Below are 18,811 nucleotides of genomic sequence, written 5' to 3'. Positions count from 1 at the left end.
AAATGTTGGAATTGTAACAGCCTCCACCACTTCTTCCGGCAGCTCGTTCTATACACACACATCACCCTCTGTGTGAAAATGTTGCCCTGAGGTCCGTCATAAATCTCTCCCCTCTAACCCTGAACCTCTGCCCTCTAGTTTTGGACTCCCACCTCCCCCCACAATGGGGAAGAGACATAAAAACACAAAGGGGATAAAAATGTCGAGCCACATAGAATAAAAAAAATTGCGGCTCTACTCTTTATTTCTTTTGTTGGCATTTGAACACTTACAATCATTCCACAGGGCACACTACGCATGCTCATCGGTGTTCGCAAGTAGTACGCAGGTTTGCTAGCGTCAGCAAAACATTGCGCATGCTCATTGCTGTTTGCTGAAAAGGCGGGCGACCTTGTTTTGACGGACCAATAGTGAGCCCTGGAATACAGGAAGGAGCGTGGTCCTCCTGCCAATCAAAGCCCAGCCCTCTCTCCCCCTTCCCCCCCCCCCCCCCCCCATTGTCTGAAAGCGGAAGGTAGACCATGAGCTTCTGAAGCTGGTGCTGCTGCTGTTTCTGTCTCCCTGAGCTTCAGTCCAGACTGCAACTTCGTTCCTCTGTCCAACATCTGTGAGTACAGCACTCCCTTTTTCATTTTTTTTTCATTCTCGGTTCAGTTGTTGACTTGCAGCAACTGAAAGGAACGGGATTGAATCCAGGGAGGAGAGACACTGGAAAACAGACAGGAGGCTGGAAGAACACAATGGGAAGGGGAATTAAAACGGGTGGTGACTGGGAAGTCCGGACGGCCTCTGTGGACCTGGCTGCGATGCTCTGTGAACCATTCCCCGAGTTTATGCTCGGTCTTCCTGGTGTAGAGAAGACCACAACTGTCAAACACATGACAAATGCAGTACCACAATGTGAAGTTATAGCCTTCGCTGTGGGGAAAAAAAGCATAAAGGAGGTGCATTGTTTAAATGGCGATTTATTGGGATGTGGAGAAAGTGAGGACTGCAGATGTTGGAGATCGGAGTTGAAAAGTGTGGCGCTGGAAAAGCACAGCAGGTCAGACAGCATCCAAGCAGCAGGAGAGTTGATGTTTCTGGCCCGAGCCCTTCTTCAGGAATGCTGTGTGGATGGACAAAGGGGCCTCAGTGTCCTCCTACACCAGTCACTGCCAGTTGTCAGACAGGTGCAGCAAGCAATCAGCAAAAGGAATTCGGATCGGAAGTGGGGATATCTTCCTGCAGTTAGGGGGTCATTGAATATATTCAAGGCTGAGTTCATCTGATTTTTGAACAACAAAGTGGACGGTTATAGGGGAAGGGAAGGCAAGAACATGGTTTTAAGACCAGTACAGAACAGTTCGAGTCATACAGCACAGAAGCAGACCCTCCAGTCCAACAAGTTCATGCTGACTATATTCACAAATTCAAACTAGTTCCACCTGCCTGTGTTTGGCCCATATTCCTCTGAACCTTTTGTATTCATGTACTTATTCAAATGTCTTTTAAATGTTGTAACTGTACCTACATCCACCATTTCCTCTGGACATTCATTCCACACACAAACCACTCTCCATGAACAAAAAGATGCCCCACCTGCCTTTTTAAAATCTGTCTCCTCTCACCTTCACATTTGCTGCCTAATCTTGAAACCCCCCACCCTCTGGAAAGGATACCCGCCGTTCACCTCATCTATGTCCCTCATGATTTTATAAATCTCTCGAATGTCAACGCTCAACCTCCTGTGCTCCAGTGAAAAAAAGTTCCTGCCTATGCACCAAGATGTTGGGAGATTCATATCCAGTTATGATCTGTTCAATGCTGGTGCAAGATCAGAAGACCAAATGGCCTACTCCTGCTCCCAATTCTCTGTGTCCAGGACAGCAAGAGACCATAAGACACAGGAGCAGAAATGAGGCCATTCAGCCCATCGGGTGTGCTCCGCCATTTAATCATGGCTGCTCGGTTTCTCAACCCCATTTTCCTGTGTCTCCCCGTAACCCTTGATTCCCCCTTTATTCTCAAACCTATCTATCTCAGTCTTAAATATCCTTAGTGACCTGGATCCTCCACAGCCTTCTGTGGCAGTGAGTTCCATAGATTCACTACTCTCTGGCTGAACAGGTTTCTCCTTATCTCTGTTCTCAAAGGTTTTCCCTTCACATTAAGGCTGGGCCCTTAGGTTCTAGTCTCTCCTATCAATGGAAACATCCTTCCAACACCACTCTGTCCAGGCCGTTCAGGATTCTGTATGTTTCAATATGTAGGCCTGTTAACCAGCATGAACCAGACCCTTCAGGATGATGTACAGCAGGGATTAGGTTCAGCAAATTGAGAATGGAGGGAGAGTGTGTGGGATAGAGATTTTCAGCTTGGAGGGAATAAGAGAGGAAAGAGATTTGCTATAAATTAGAATTGGCTGAGGACTGGTAGATGGAGTTTAATTTCGAGAGGTTGAGGTAGACATAGAACATAGAACATAGAAGAATACAGCGCAGTACAGGCCCTTGGGCCCTCGATGTTGCGCCGATCCAAGCCCACCTAAACTACACTAACCCACTATCCTCCATATACCTATCCAATGCCCTCTTAAATGCCCATAAAGAGGGAGAGTCCACCACTGTTACTGGCAGGGCATTCCATGAACTAACGACTCGCTGAGTGAAGAACCTACCCCTAACATCAGTCCTATATCTACCCCCCCTTAATTTAAAGCTATGCCCCCTTGTAATACCCGACTCAATACGCGGGAAAAGGTTCATACTGTCGACCCTATCTAACCCCCTAATCATCTTGTACACCTCAATCAAGTCACCCCTAAACCTTCTTTTCTCTAGTGAAAACAGCCCCAAGTGCCTCAGTCTTTCCTCATACGATTTTCCTTCCATACCAGGCAACATCCTGGTGAACCTCCTCTGCACCCGTTCCAATGCCTCCACATCCTTCCTATAGTATGGCGACCAAAACTGCACACAATATTCCAGATGCGGCCGTACCAGAGTCTTATACAACTGCATCATGACCTCAGGACTCCGGAACTCAATTCCTCTACCAATAAAAGCCAGTACGCCATATGCCTTCCTCACCGCACTATTTACCTGGGTGGCAACTTTCAGAGATCTGTGTACATGGACACCAAGATCCCTCTGCTCATCCACACTACCAAGTATCCGACCATTAGCCCAGTACCCCATCTTTTTGTTATTCTTCCCAAAGTGAATCACCTCGCACTTAGCTACATTGAATTCCATCTGCCACCTTTCTGCCCAGCTCTGCAGCTTCTCTATATCCTGCTGTAACCTGCCACATGCTTCCTCACTGTCAACAACTCCTCCGACTTTCGTATCATCCGCAAACTTGCTCACCCAACCTTCTAACCCCTCTTCCAGGTCATTTATAAAAATGACAAACAGCAATGGTCCCAAAACAGATCCTTGCGGAACACCGCTAGTGACGGCACTCCATGAAGAAACTTTGCCATCAACTACTACCCTCTGTCTTCTTCCATCCAGCCAATTCCTAATCCAAACCTCCAACTCACCCTCAATGCCATATCTTCGTATTTTCTGCAGTAGCCTACCATGGGGAACCTTATCAAACGCCTTACTAAAATCCATATATACCACATCTACCGCTTTCCCCTCATCAACCTCCTTCGTCACCTTTTCAAAGAATTCAATAAGGTTTGTGAGGCACGACCTGCCCTTCACAAAACCATGCTGACTATCCTTGATCACATTATTCCTATCCAGATGTGCATAAATCCTATCCCTTACAATTCTCTCTAAGACTTTGCCCACAACAGAAGTGAGACTCACCGGCCTATAGTTACTAGGGCTATCCCTACTCCCCTTTTTGAACAAGGGAACCACATTTGCTATCCTCCAGTCTTCTGGGACTACTCCTGTAGACAAAGAGGACATAAAAATCAAGGCCAATGGCTCTGCAATCTCCTCCCTTGCTTCCCAGAGAATCCTAGGATAAATGCCATCATTTATATTTTGGTCAAGCAATCCAGACAGGACTGACACAGTTAAGGGGAGTGTTGTAGAACAAAGAGACCTTGGAGTGCAGGTTCATAGTTCCGTGAAAATGCAGTCTCAGTTGGATAGGATAGTGAAGGTGGCGTTCGGTGTGAAGATGAAGAGGAGCTCCTTTTCCTGGTGAGTAGTGAATCTATGGAATTCTTTGCCCAAGGAAGCAGTACAGGCAGCTTCGTTAAGTATATTTAAATCACAGTTGAATGGGTATTTGCAATGATAGAGGAATGAAGGGTAGTTGCGACATTGCAGGGAGGAGGAGCTGAGTCTATGGATAGATCAGCTCTGATCTAAATGAATGGCGGAGCAGGCTGGATGGGCCAAATGACCTACTCCTGCTTCTATTACAATGAAACTATAACCCTTCATTTCCCATGGCTAACCCACCTAACCTGCACATCCCTGGACACTATAGGCAATTTAGCATGGCCAATCCAAATCCAGGCCGGTGAGCAATGTAGTGATGTGGAAAATAAATATCAGAGAACGAGAGAAAGGGACAAGGAGAGTAAATATTCCAGCAATCAAAACTGGATTCTAAAGATCACAAAAATTGAAACTAAAAACAATGTTTCTGAATGTGTGCTGCATTGCAACAAAAGTGAATGAATTGACTGCACACACCGAAAAGAACAATAATGATCGGAGACTCCTTACAAAGACATGGCTTCAGGATGACAAGGATTGGATCCTGAATATCGAGGGGGTAGTCAGACGGGAAGCGAGGTAAAGGTAGAGGGTTGGCACTGTTAATCAAAGCACTGATCACAGGGTAGTCTGGTGTCAGCTCGGGTTTTAGGGCCTGATTTCTCTGTCCTCTGTTGATCTCCTTGTTTGCACAGAATAAGATGTCAGTCTGTTCTCGGCTCTGCTGGATTTTTGCTGAAGCTTTCAAGCCCCTTTTACACCTTCCAGAACAATAAAACATTGTCAATTGAAACCCAACTCACAATCTCCCAGCCAGTCAATCAACCGGACAGAGTGTAGTCAGAGCAGGGAATCAAAGAAGAAAAAATGGAACACAATTAGAAATGAATAGGTGCTCGTTCTTAATGTTTATTCATTAGGAAGTAAACCAGAAATAGGGCTCTCCCAAGATTCTGATAGTGCCCTACTTGAGGAATTCTCTCTCCCTTCGATGTAACTATTAGTATGGTTGGGGCAAAGTAACTCGTGTGTCAGATTGTTTAAAGCAAAGTAGTCAGGAGAGGAGACCATGGAAATACCTCTTAGTTCAAAACAAAGTCTGATATATTCCAATAAAATACAGAATGTTACAAGTTTTATGGTAAAACACAAGCCCACTCTCCATTAATTATGCAACTGAGGGGCAGTTGTAAGGTTCACATACATTGTCCAGACCTACATTTCTTAATGTTTATAAAACAGAATGTTATCTTATTCTGCAGGTTCAGCTCAGCTCGAATTACTGATAAGGGACAGAGAGAACCAATCCATCATTCTATGAAGCAGCACAGTCTAATGGCCTGAGGAGCAGAGACAGTCTGCAGCTGCAAGGTCAGGCTATCAAAACAGAATTCCTTAGCCAGGGCTCAGACAGCATTATGTTAACAGGCTACATTTTACTGCAAACATTGCTTTGTGACAAAATGACTTTGCCACAGTTTTGTGGCAATTTTGGTCAAATTCTCCCACAGTCCCTCCTTTTTATTAAAAAGAAGAGATTGTGGGTGTCAGCAAAAGGGGGATTGTCATGGGGTGGTGGTTGGAGATCAGACAGATAGTCCTCGGGTTCAGTAAGGACAGGGACAGACAGCTCCAGGGATTGGGAATCATTATCAGGAAGGGGGAAATCTCGGCATCTGAGAGATCGCTGGAGAGGAGGGCCACAACAGTGAACTGAGCCGAGCACAGGATTGTCTGCCGGGTGACTTTGATTTCCAGTCGAGCAGTTCCAAAGACAGGGGGAAAGAAAGCTGCAAGTTGCTTAAACTCCATAAGGGCTCGCTTGGTACGAGTTTGGGATGGATGGGGATATGGGCACATACTCAGCAGCTAGAGTGGTTGACCTACTGTGTATCCAGAAAAGCATTAAAGTGTAATTCCCGTTTACTAGAGGTTATCAGGCCCAATCAAACACAGTTAGTGAAAGAAAGATAAGAAAGAGTGCAGTGAAAGGCAGAACGATCAAACTAAAATTTACAAGTTAAACACGCTTCAGCTCTTTTCCTCGCTGCTTTCTGAAAATCCTGGTGCCAACAAGTTTGTAACAGAGTATTAACCATTCCCTCCTTGCCCAAGTGTGTACAATAATGCACATAATCAACTAAAATAGGCAGCAGCAGCAAAGAAGGAACACAAACCAGTCCAGCAGGGGTCACCCAGATTTTGGTTTGGGTGTGGAGGGAGTACCCTATTTGAGACCATAGTTTGTGCTCTTCAGCAGGGGCTTCCCCTGTGATTTCAGTGCCAGACCCAGGAGAATGTGCATTCAAACCAGATTACAAAGTGTTAACCTTTCTGCAAGCTGCAGGGTGTTGGCACTGAGGCAGTCTCTCCCTATCTGTCTGTCTCTCTGCCTGCATGGCTTTCTCTCTCTCTCTCCTTCTGCCTGCCTGCGCCTCTCCCTCTCTCTGCCTGCCTGCGCCTCTCCCTCTCTCTTTCTGCCTGCCTGCGCCTCTCTCTCTCTCTGCCTGCCTGCGCCTCTCTCTCTCTCTCTCTCTGCCTGCCTGCGCCTCTCTCTCTCTCTCTCTCTCTCTCTCTCTCTCTGCCTGCCTGCGCCTCTCTCTCTCTCTCTCTGCCTGCCTGCGCCTCTCTCTCTCTCTCTCTCTGCCTGCCTGCGCCTCTCTCTCTCTCTCTCTCTGCCTGCCTGCGCCCCTCTCTCTCTCTCTCTCTCTGCCTGCCTGCGCCTCTCTCTCTCTCTCTGCCTGCCTGCGCCTCTCTCTCTCTCTCTCTCTCTGCCTGCGCCTCTCTCTCTCTCTCTGCCTGCCTGCGCCTCTCTCTCTGCCTTCGCCTCTCTCTCTGCCTGCCTGCGCCTCTTTCTCTCTCTCACTCACTGCCTGCCTGCGCCCCTCTCACTGCCTGCCTGCGCCCCTCTCTCTGCCTACCTGCGCCCCTCTCTCTGCCTCCCTACGACCCCCCCCCTCCCTACGCACCTCTCTCTCTCTGTAACATTCTCCAACTTTCTTCATATCTGTTTGTCAGCTTTTATTTATTCCTACTTTCCAAGGGTAATGAGGCACTCACATTTCAGAACAGCCCAAGTTAGGGAGTTGAGCCTCATAAATCCTGGCTGTGACGCATAGCTGCTTAACCAAGTGTGCAAACTCTAAATACCTCTCAGCCATTCTATTTGCAAATCGAACACTGTTTTCAATCAAGTTATTTGTTTCTCTACATGAGTCCACAACCCAGGGGAAGTACAACGGAGTCTTTAATAGTTGCCCAATGTGTCCTGTATGTCGAATTCATTCAAGTCTGGACATCCTGAAGCGAGCAATTATACTCAGTGCAGATTTCTACTCGGCAATTAAAACTAATGTTGGGCACTCGAACAGATCAGGGGCATCTTGAAGCATGCCATGGACCTCCGTGTGAGTGCAGGGTTTGTCAACTAGGGTTTCACCTCTCAAAACCCTGGGGCAAGCAAATTCATTATTACTAACTTTGTAAAGCACAAGTGCTCTCAGCAACATTATGTCCAGATGCTAGGACCCTGTTGAGTATTCACACTAGTATCTTGTGGCTGAGTAGCGAGAATTGTATCAGCATTTCTAACAGCATTTTTGACCCTGGCCAGCTTTCCCTTTTATTTTGGACACAACAGAAGCAGCAAGTACCTTCTATATTTCCCCTCTCAAAGGATATCGGCCGGTGACCTGGCAGGACCAGGGTATCTCCTGCCTGACTCGCCAACTGTGGGGGATGGAAAGAATTTGTTTATCAGGGAGCAGTAAAGCTGCAGGCCAACCGTCTCCGCTTAGCCTGGGAAACATAAGCTTTAGCAAGCAGGCACTAAGATGAGAGTCAAAATGGTTTCCAGACTTTTAATATGTGACAAAATGGCTGACCCAAATCTAACAATTCTCCCACATCCTTGCAGGGAATAAAACAAGAATAATGGAACAAAATTACAAATGAATACAGGCTCGTGCTTAATGTTTGTTCATGAAGTGAACCAGAAATAGGATCTCCCGGGATTTATATGGTGCCCTACTTGGGGAATTTTGTCTCCCTTACATCTAACTATTAGTACCCAGCTATGATTTACAACAACATTGACAGCAACAGAAATAAAGCATCTGTTATCAAACAGTTTAGAAATATACAGCACAGAAATAGACTTTTTTTTCTCTTTCATGCACATAAACACGTATAAGTCTTGTATTCTTATACAAGAATTTCTGGGATTTACAGAGTAATGATAACTGCAACCCATTCTAAAAGATGAAAGACTTAACAATCCAGGTTTGTTCAATATATCATTTCAATGGCAGGACACTATAATGCATTTCTATAAATTCTGTGTCTTATGATCTTATTCTCCGCAACAACCTGATGAAGGATCAGCGTTCTGAAAGCAAATGCTTCCAAATAAACCCATTGAACACTCACCTGGTGTTGTGTGATTTTTAACTTTGTCCAGGTTAGGATGGATTGACCGTGCTAAATTACATAGTGCCCAGGAATGTGCAGGTTAGGTGCATTAATCAGGAGGTGAATGTTGATCAATAGGGGTAGGGGAATGGGTGGGTGGGTTACCCTTCGGAGGGTCGGGGTGGAGACTCGTTGGGCCGAGTGGCCAGCTTCCAGACTATGGGGATTCTCTGAAGGGAAGGGGTTATCACAAACTCTTTGTTTTTATTTGCTTCCCAAAAGCAGACCTGCTTATCTCTCAGCAGTATCCCAGTGTTGTGAAAGATATTAACCTTCAGGTGGAATTATCCAAAATTCAGAGAGATGTCAGTCTTGACGTTTTTGCTTTTCTGCCCCTGTAAGATCCTGAATCAGCACCTTCAGGAGAATTAGATAGAGCAGAGTGAGAACAGAGGGGGGGAGAGAGAGTGGAATGGTGCTTTCAATTTTGTGGAATAACAAAAGAAAATATTCCACAGAAAGTAGAATTCCTTGTTCAGAATTTCTACCCTGGGCTGGCAGTGATGACCTTTGTAATCTCTTTTTACAGAGTATTTGAAGATCTGAAGACGGAAGTTTCAAAATCAACAGATAAAGGGCTTATGCCCGAAATGTCGATTCTCCTGCTCCTCAGATGCTGCCTGACCTGCTGTGCTTTTCCATCGCTGCACATTTCAACACTGACTCTCCAGCGTCTGCAGTCCTCACTTTGATGTCAATGTCTGACAGTCACTCAATCCATCGGGACCACAACGGTTTTCAACTATGATTCTGTGAGAAGGAGCAAAGCTGTTTGGCTCCTGTTTGAGCATGTTTTCAGCATCCGTGGGACTGGATGAGAGACCCTACTATTGCAGCGCACTGAGTGTGGAGCCTGAAGCAGTTATACAGCCTGGAAAGAGGAATTCACGGTAGAGAGGGGCTCCACACACATTTGTGTGTGGCTGAAACCTCGGCCATGGAGAAACCCGAGGATGCCCACCCCGTGGAGAAACGATGGAAGTGTGGTGACTGCGGGAAAGGCTTCCATTTTCTATCTGCCCTGGAGATTCATCAGCGCAGCCACACCGGGGAGAGGCCATTCCCCTGCCCTGACTGCGGGAAGGGCTTCAGCAATTCCACCAACCTGCTGACCCACCGACGGGTCCACACGGGGGAGAGGCCCTTCAGCTGCCCAGAGTGTGGGAAGGCCTTTGCCCAGGCCTCCAACCTGCTGAGGCACCAGCGGATCCACATGGGGGTGAGGCCATTCCCCTGCCCTGAGTGCGGGAAGGCCTTCAGCAATTCCTTCCACCTGCTAACCCACCAGCGGGTCCACACAGGGGAGAAGCCCTTCAGTTGTCCTGAGTGTGGGAAGGCCTACAGCAATTCCTCCAGCTTGCTGACCCACCAGCGGGTCCACGCAGGGGAGAGGCCCTTCAGCTGCCCCGAGTGCGGGAAGGCCTTCAGCGATTCCTCCACCCTGCTGAGGCACCAGCGGATCCACACGGGGGAGAGGCCGTTCCACTGCCCTGAGTGTGGGAAGGCATTCCGTGATTCCTCTGACTTGCTGAAGCACCGGCGGGTCCACATGGGGGAGAGGCCCTTCAGCTGCCCCGAGTGCAGGAAAGCCTTCAGCAATTCCTTCTACCTGCTGAGGCATCAGTGGGTTCACACGGGGGAGAGGCCCTTCAGCTGCCCCGAGTGTGGGAAGGCCTACAGCAATTCCGCCCACCTGCTGACCCACCAGCGGGTCCACACGGGGGAGAGGCCCTTCAGCTGCCCCGAATGCGGGAAGGCCTTCAGCGATTCCTCCACCCTGCTGAGGCACCAGCGGGTTCTCACGGGGGAGAGGCCCTTCCGTTGCCCTGAGTGTGGGAAGGCATTCCGTGATTCCTCCTCCCTGCTGAGGCACCAGCGGGTCCACACGGGGGAGAGGCCCTTCAGCTGCCCTGAGTGCAGGAAGGCCTTCAGCGATTCCTTCTACCTGCTGAGGCACCGGCGGGTCCACACCCGGGAGAGGCCCTTCAGCTGCCCCGAGTGCGGGAAAAGCTTTGCCCAGGTCTCCAACCTGCTGGCCCACCAGCGGGTCCACACGGGGGAGAGGCCCTTCAGCTGCCCCAAGTGCGGGAAGGGCTTCACCCGGTCCTCCCACTTGCGGAGCCACCAGCGAGTTCATGTGCCATCGCAGGGTGATTGAAGGAGTGACGGCCGAGTGCCATTATTGACTGGACTATCAACCCAGTTCCAGGGATCCCGGGTTCGATTCCCACCGCGACAGATAGTGGAATTGGAATTTGGTCAGAAATCTGGAGTTCAGAATCTAAAGATGAAACCATTGTCGGTGAGGTCGGGGTGGAAGAAAACCCCCATCTGATTCACTCAGTTCTTTTTTAGGGAAGACTTGAGCAGTTATTAGAGAACGTCGTTCCAGCTGCATCCTTTACCCGGTCTGGCCTACACGTGACTCCAGACCCACAGCAGTCTGGTTGACTCTACGCTACTCATCCAACTTACTTGGATACAGGTTGAAATTGCTGAGTGAGGCAATACCTCCTCCGGGATAAGGCTGTACTAAGGATCCAATTACAAAGGGAGAACTCAGTGGTGACCAATAATCAAGAAAGTGAGGGGTTGCACTTTGACCTTGAGCTGTTTTGAAAAAATTGCTACTTTTGCTGCGCAGTACTGGAGTTGTAAATAGGATTAACTGTGATTTCCCTGAGAACCCTACAGTTTTAACAAATTTACTTGACATGGGAAGGGGCACACTGCGTCTGTACACAAGTGTACGTAGCTCCAGTGTCTATCATCACCGGTGTCTGCCGCCTTTCTATATTAACTTGTATTAATGGTTCTTGATCAGCCTCCCATGCTACTAGAGGGTAGTGCCCTTTCCCACCCAGGTTCTCAGGGCATCCCTAACACATCCCATATGGGCCTGTAGGTGTCTGGGAAGTGGGCACTGGGGATTCCTGCCGTCTAGGCCCACTGTAGGGCAGAGGGGGGTCCGGTCCAATAAGGGCAATTCCTCCTAAAGTGGCCTGGTTGATGGCATCCCCAGCACATCATTTCTGGCCCCCCTTGAGCCTGATTATTTATCATATACCATTCCTAGGTCCCTGTCCTTGGGAACTCCAGTTCTGTTTCGGCTGTTGTTTAAATCTGCCCTGCCTCGGATAAGTCACCTGCAGGAAAGTTTCTCTTAAAACCCTCAATTGCTGGCATGGGACTTTCTGGCTCCCGTCTGGTTACCTGATAGGAACCCCCTTGCGCCGGCACTTGGTTCACACCAATGTTGATTGCTGTATCGGTTCTTACTGGCAACACCATTTTAGTCTTATTTTCTTCTTTTTAAGCTCTTCGAGCTGCATTTGCGCCAGCTTCCTTTGCACCTCCTCCTGCTGTTCAAACAGTTTCTCTTTGTCTTTTTGAAACCTTTCAGCTACATGAGCTACATGATCTCTCAATTCCTGGTGGCTCATTGATGATGTCAGACCCACCACCTCCTCCAGCCTTGACCAGACTTGGGAGGGCATTGCCTCTGATGGAATTTCGGAACATTGTGTTCAGCAACTGATTAGACTCTATGTCTTGCTCTGTTTCCAGCCTCCATTTCTTTAACTGTCTCTCCAAGTAAGCAGCCAGGTTTTCACTTTCTCCCAGTGGATCCCATCTGAGCCTGGGGGTCCATTTTGGGTGGATAACAGTCTCTTAAGGCCTGCCATACATTCTGTCTCACTTGATCAAACCCGACCCCGTCAATCATTGGATTGTCTGCCACATTTTTCAAGTGGATTCGGACCATTATTTCCTTTGACTTTCGGGAGCCCTACCAACCTCACCAGCAGTGCCTTCAAGTCTCCTATAGCCAGCAATCGCCCTGTGGTTTCATCTTCAAAAGCCCTGATCCACTTTCCTGCTCCCTCATGTAAACCCGGCAGCGCATTCTTCAGTCTTTCCAGATCCTGAGTTCCCCAAGGCATGTAGGCTGGGTTTCTCCCCTCTTTTATAAGGAGCATCCTTCCTTGTTGGCCCTTTTTCCCTTTACTAACACTACTTCTCAATAATTCTCCCTCGGGCTCTGAGTCCGATGCTATTTCTAATTCCTCCCATTCTTCAGATACTGGGACCTTTTTCTTTCCTGGTCTCTCATCATCCCTTTCTGCTTGTTTTACGTCACTTTCACAGCTTTTTTCTTCAGCCCTCCTTTCATATCGCAATGAGTATTCCTCAATTGCTTTTTGTTCCCTTAGCCCACGCAGCACACTAATCTCTTCTTGCTCTCGTTGTATAGATTCTATTTGCTCCTGCCTGTCCCTTTTTTCTCTTTCTCTTCTTTCCCTCAGTTCATTTTTGTCTTCCGCACTTCCATACCATTCTAACTATCCCTCTATTTCTACTGTTCCCTTTATTACTGGACACTGCTTCAATACCTCTTCATTCAAGTAGGGAGGAAGTCTATTCAACTCTTTTACATCTGGGTATAGAGGATGGGGGCAGCTGATTCCTGCTTTCCTGTTTCCCGTAACTGCTCAGCTTGTTCTTTTGCAGCTTTCCTGGTCACCACAGGTGCCTGACAAGCTACCTTCAGTTCCTCACCCTCGTTTCTGAAAAGTTTCAGTATTTCCATCTCCTGATCCCTTTTTTGGTTTTTATTTTTAGATTTATCTTGCGGCTTATAGTTCTTAATTAATCCTTCCATCTCATTGCACATATGTTTATCAAAGGTACCTTTTTTTGGCCATTTAGTCAATAAATCCTTAGTTCTTTTTTCCCATTTCTCTGAAATTTTTACAATATCATTTCTTGCCATTGGAAATTTCTCACTCAGTATCTCAACTGCAGTCCCTTTATCCATCCTACGATATATTTCAGTCCAACTAATGTATTGTCTTTGCTCTCATAAATCACTTGCTTATACCATTCAAGTCCGATAGTACTTTGTTCAATAGTATAAGCAATTCCTAACTTTATAACTTGCAATTGTCCCTTCCCAATCTCAGTTTCTAAACGTCCTCAGTTGCAGCTAGTTAATACAAACAATCTATTCTCATTCATTCAGCCTAAACCAATCTAACACTGCATCTTCAAAATGCACCAATCACTAAATGTTTCTTGAGAAAGTTCTCTCAAAAAAGAACTCTTAAATTCTTAGTGCAAAATAAAATCAAAATAAACATTTAACCACCACAAACAATTATGCATACAAATCAGATCACAATGATTAAACTATAAACTCTATCTCTCTCACAGACACATACACACACACATTCTGCAAGCTACAGCTGCTCCTGCTCTCTCTCACACACACAGAGCTTTGCTGCTAACAGCTGCTTTAAATCAATTGCTGTCACCCAGAGCCTTACTTAAACAGACCCTTTGTTCATTTCCAAAAATCCTATTATCCTACAGGCCTTATCTAAAACACTTAACAGTCTAGTAACAATATAACACTATGACTATTCTCTGCTATTTTACTTTTAATCATCCACTGCCAATCTGCCAATTTTCTAAACAGGTCTATCAGTGCTTCCAGTAAAACAATTTCCCCTTCTTTATTCTACCCTATCTATTTATAGGGTCTTATATACACCACGTGGAATTTTTACTCAACAATTGCTACGTTCCATTCTTACTCATCCCTTACCCCACTATGCAGTTTTCTTGACCTATTCTCCACGTCTCCATCAGCTGCAATTTACCCCTCGCCTTTGGATCTTGGATCGGAGAGACCCTCGGGCAGGTTCCTGCACCTCTGAGTCCCCCAGGACCACTCGAAGCCAACAGAATATAGTCCAAATTCACAGCAAAAATGCTAACGTTCTTTTGTTGGGTACCCTTATTCTGTCAGTCTCGGGAATGCCCCTGGTGGACCAACAAGCACCCTGTTACTGCCGCCCTCTGTCCAGGTGGGTCTCTGCACAACCCTGCTCGCAGCGCCAAATTTGTTGTGGAGAAAATGTAGAGAACCACCAGGAGACGCAGAGAGTTCTTCAAGAAGTAGGTCTTTTATTTGCAAACAAAAAACCGTGACACTGAGAAAGCAGATTCTCGAATTCCCCCGAACCTCAGGGTCCGTGGATTTTTATCATTTTTATCATGTTTCTGTTTGATTAATATAGTTGGACATGATAAGCTAAGTACCTCACTCTAGCCATACAATAAACCAGTGATGTTAGTTCCCATTATCTCTTTAGTTGTACATTCTACTTAATGTTATTCTAATGTCACGGTTAGATATTTATTGCTAACTCTGCTACAGTGATCTTTGCATTCCAGACTAACCTGTCATGAGAGATATTTAGCTATTCCATCTGTCACAATAGTCTCCTGTCTCAAGCTTACTCTATTAACTATTAATTAGATATCTTAATGTCATGTCCCAAATACTTATTGTCCCAATCCTGTCATAATAACACTTAACACAAGTAATAAAGCAAGTTTCTCTGTTATCTCATCTCTCCATAGTGACCTTTCAGTCTTAACCTTACTCTGCTAATTGGTGTAAGAAAATTCCACTATGCTTATCCTATCTTGCCTTCCACAGATTGCCAGTGGTCTTCATGCTTTAATCTTTCCCATGCTTTCATTGTTCTTTATTTTCCATAGTTGCAGGTTTCAGTTCATTAATATATAAACTCCAGAACTACTTTTAATTTACTTTCTCGAGATGGGTTAAGGTTTTATAAAAATAGGTGAGATCTCAGCTCAGATACTGCACAAAAGGTGTGAGGTTCGAGTCTGTATCCCAATCTTGAATCAGACTGGTTCTATTAACCAAACTGGGAATTTATAAAATATTATATGGATTGACTACCTGCAGTTTGTGTGCTTTTTGAGCAAAATTGAATATATCTGCAAATGCAAATTCACTCCATAGACTTATGCATGCTAATGAAGTGTGTGCTTGATGAAGTACAAGTCTGTGAGACTGTGTGTTGGGGATGTGTGTGTGTCTGAGAGAGCGACAGATGAAGGCAAGGGGTTTTATTTTGCGAAAACAAGAAAGAGCAGGACTTGTGCAGTTAATGATAGGCTCCTGCGGAGAACAGAGACACTGGGTGGGGTGGGGAAGAGTTCAGGTACATAAAGTTAAAAATCACACGACATCAGGTTATCATCCAACTGGTTTATTCGGAAGCACGAGCTTCTTTATTGGGGGAAAGAGCCAGTCAGGAGCCCTGGAGGACCAGAAGGTGACTGGTCCTCCTGCCAATCAGAGCCTTCCTATTGTCTGAATGCAGACGCTGGAAGCTGCTCCTGCTGCTCGCTCTCTCTGTGTCTCTCTCTCTCTCTCTCTCCATGAAGATTGAGTTTGCTCCAGACTGCAACCTCCTTATTCTGTCAACCATCTGAGAGTACGGCACTCTCCTCTCAACTCCTTTTCCATTTTTTTCATTCAGGGCTTCAATTTATGACTTGCAGCAAAAAAAGGAAAGGGAATGAATTCACGGAGTGGACAGAATCAGAAAAGGTTTGTTTATAAACAGAGTGGTTCATATATGGAGTGAATGTAAAGAGGATGTGGTGGATGCACGCACAGATGCAACAGACATTTCCATAAGTACATGAACAGACACGGTGCGGATGGATATGGGCCAAAAACTGGCAAGTGGCACTAGTTTAGTTTGAGAACATAGTCAGCATGGAATAGTTGCGCTGAAGTGCTGTCTGATTGTAACTGTTCTGTCGTGGTCTTCAAACTATTTTCTTGCCTTCCACAACATTTAAAAGGCATCTGGAGGGGTACATGAATAGGAAGAGCTTAGAGGGATATGCGCCACATGTAGACAAATGAAACAAGACTAATTTAGGATATCTTGTTAGGCACAGATGAGTTGGGCTGAAGGGTCTGTTTCCATGTTGTAATTGTCTTCGGTGAATGCAGAAGTGTGGTTGGACTTTCAGAGTAGCTTTCCAAGATGTTGTGCCCTTAATGGGATTAAAAGAAGTTTGTGAGACAGCAACTGAGTGAGGGAGTACATCTGGGATTTTGGTAGAAAGCGGGAATTCATTGCACTGTGGGAATGAAGCCGTGCCCTATCCAGTCATTTCTGCTGGTGGATGAGACCAGGCCTCAAGTTGAGGGGGTGGGGGAGGGTAGATTTAGGACAGATGAGGAGGAACTGCTTTTCCCACACAGCAGTCAATCTATGGAATTCTCTGCCCAACGAAGAGAGGCAGCTTTATTAAGTACATTCAAGACACAGGTGGATGGGTTTTCATGGTCAGGGAATTAGGGTAATTAGGACAATGCAGGGAGGAGGAGCTGAATCGATGGATATATCTGCCATGATCTTAATGAATGGTGGAGCAGGCTGGACAGGCCAAATGGCCTACTCCTGCTTCTATTACTATGAAACTATAACCCTGTATTTCCCATGGCTAACCCATCTAACCTATACATCCCTGGACATTCTGGGCAATTTAGCATGGCCAATCCAAATCAAGGCCAGTGAGCAATGTAGTGATGTGGAAAATGATCAGAAAACAATAGAAAGGGACAAGGAGAGTAAATGTACCAGCGATCAAAACTGGATTCTGAAGATCACAAAAATTGAAACTGGAAACGGCATGTCTGATGTGCATTGCATTGTAACAAAATTGACTGCACACATCGAAGAGAATAATTATGATCTGAGACTCCTTACAGAGGCATGGCTTCAGGATGACAAGGATTGGATCCTGAATCTAGAGGGAATAGTCATATGGCAAGCTCGGTAAAGGCAGAGGGTTGGCACTGCTAATCAAAGCACTGATCACAGGGTAGTCTGGTGTCAGCTTGGATTTCAGGTCTAGGGAGTATTCCTGAACAAAGAGACCTTGGAGTGCAGATTCATAGCTCCATGAAAGTGGAGTCGCAGGTCAACAGGATAGTGAAGATGGCGTTTGGCATGCTATCCTTTATTGGTCAGAGTATGGAGTACAGGAGTTGGGAGGTCATGTTGCGGCTGTACAGGACATTGGTTAGGCCACATTTGGAATATTGCATGCAGTTCTGGTCTCCTTCCTAACGGAAAGATGTTGTGAAACTTGAAAGGGTTCAGAAAAGATTTACAAGGATATTGCCAGGATTGGAGGATTTGAGCTTTCGGGAGAAACTGAACATGTGGAGCTGTTTTCTCTGGAGCATCAGAGGCTGGGGGTTGACCTTATAGAGGTTTATAAAATCATGAGGGGCATGGATAGGATAGATAGAAAAAGTATTTTCCCTGGGGTGGGGGAGTTCAGAACTAGAGGGCATAGGGTTACGGTGAGAGGGGAAAGATATGAAAGAGACCTAAGGGGCAACTTTTTCACTCAGAGGGTGGAACGTGTATGGAATGAGCTGCCAGAGGAAGTGGTGGAGGTGGTACAATTGCAACATTTAAGAAGCAACTGGAGAGATATGGGCCAGGTGCTAGCAGGTGGGACTAGATTGGGTTGGGATATCTAGTTGGAGGAGAAAGTGAGGACTGCAGATGCTGGAGATCAGAGCTGAAAATGTGTTGCTGGAAAAGCGCAGCAGGTCAGGCAGCATCCAGGGAACAGGAGAATCGACGTTTCGGGCATAAGCCCTTCTTCAGAAATCCAAGAAGGGCTTATGCCCGAAACGTCGATTCTCCTGTTCCCTGGATGCTGCCTGACCTGCTGCGCTTTTCCAGCAACACATTTTCAGCTCAGTTGGGATATCTAGTTGGCATATAAGAGTTGGACCGAAGAGTCTGTTTCCGTGCTGACTCTATAACCAGTCTGACTGAAACTGGACGACAGACAGACTCTGACCTCACCTTTAATGCATTGTCTGAGCTGAGATGTCACCTTTTGTTATGAAAACCTTAGGCTATCATGAAGATGCTTGACAGGAAGTTCTGGAATTTACAGATTAATGATTACTGCAATCTATTCTAAAATATGAAAGACTTAACAATCCAGGATTGTTCAATATATCATTTCAGTGGCAGGACACTAATGTTTTTCATACATTCTGTGCCTTATGATCTTATTCTCCACAACCACCTGATGAAGAAGCAGTGCTCCGAATGCTAGTGTTTCCAAACAAACTGCTGGTGTTGTGTAATTTTTAACTTTGTCCAGGTTCAGGTAGATTGACAGTACGAAATTACGCAGAGTGCTCAGGGATGTGCAGGTTAGGTGCATTAATCAGGGGGTAAATGTTGAGCAGTACGGGTCGGGGAATGGGTTTGGGTGGGTTACCCTTCGGAGGG

The 18,811-nt window shown here is 46.2% G+C and overlaps 2 protein-coding genes across 18 annotated transcripts in view; one reads left to right on the top strand and one right to left on the bottom strand.

Moving 5' to 3' along the window:
* LOC122545878 (uncharacterized) overlaps positions 1-18,811 on the bottom strand; it is a 59,558-nt gene that overhangs the window by 8,407 nt on the left and 32,340 nt on the right. For 4 of the 17 annotated variants that reach the window (XR_015751169.1, XR_015751170.1, XR_015751167.1 and 1 more), the window contains one exon: positions 14,251-16,535. The exons of 3 other annotated variants lie outside the window; for them this stretch is intronic. The gene's annotated coding sequence lies outside the window, so the exon portion shown is untranslated. 10 more of the 17 variants (XR_015751178.1, XR_015751174.1, XR_015751176.1 and 7 more) reach the window with 6 other exon arrangements.
* Positions 497-10,800, top strand: LOC148143364 (uncharacterized). The gene is made up of 2 exons (XM_087975179.1): positions 497-607; positions 9,172-10,800. The coding sequence occupies exon 2, from the start codon at positions 9,580-9,582 to the stop codon at positions 10,798-10,800; it is 1,221 nt and encodes a 406-aa protein (XP_087831305.1). The 5' UTR covers positions 497-607; positions 9,172-9,579.

This window comes from Chiloscyllium plagiosum, unplaced genomic scaffold (assembly GCF_037043375.1).
Source record: "Chiloscyllium plagiosum isolate Xiang-an unplaced genomic scaffold, Cpla_swu_hap1 HiC_scaffold_27, whole genome shotgun sequence".
NCBI lineage: Eukaryota > Metazoa > Chordata > Chondrichthyes > Orectolobiformes > Hemiscylliidae > Chiloscyllium > Chiloscyllium plagiosum.
The sequence above is the reverse complement of the archived record's forward strand: the minus strand, read 5'-3'. Positions and strand labels throughout refer to the sequence as shown.

Bases quoted from the DNA above. Each gene is read 5' to 3' on its own strand.
- LOC148143364 (XM_087975179.1), top strand. From the start codon at position 9,580: ATGGAGAAACCCGAGGATGCCCACCCCGTGGAGAAACGATGGAAGTGT.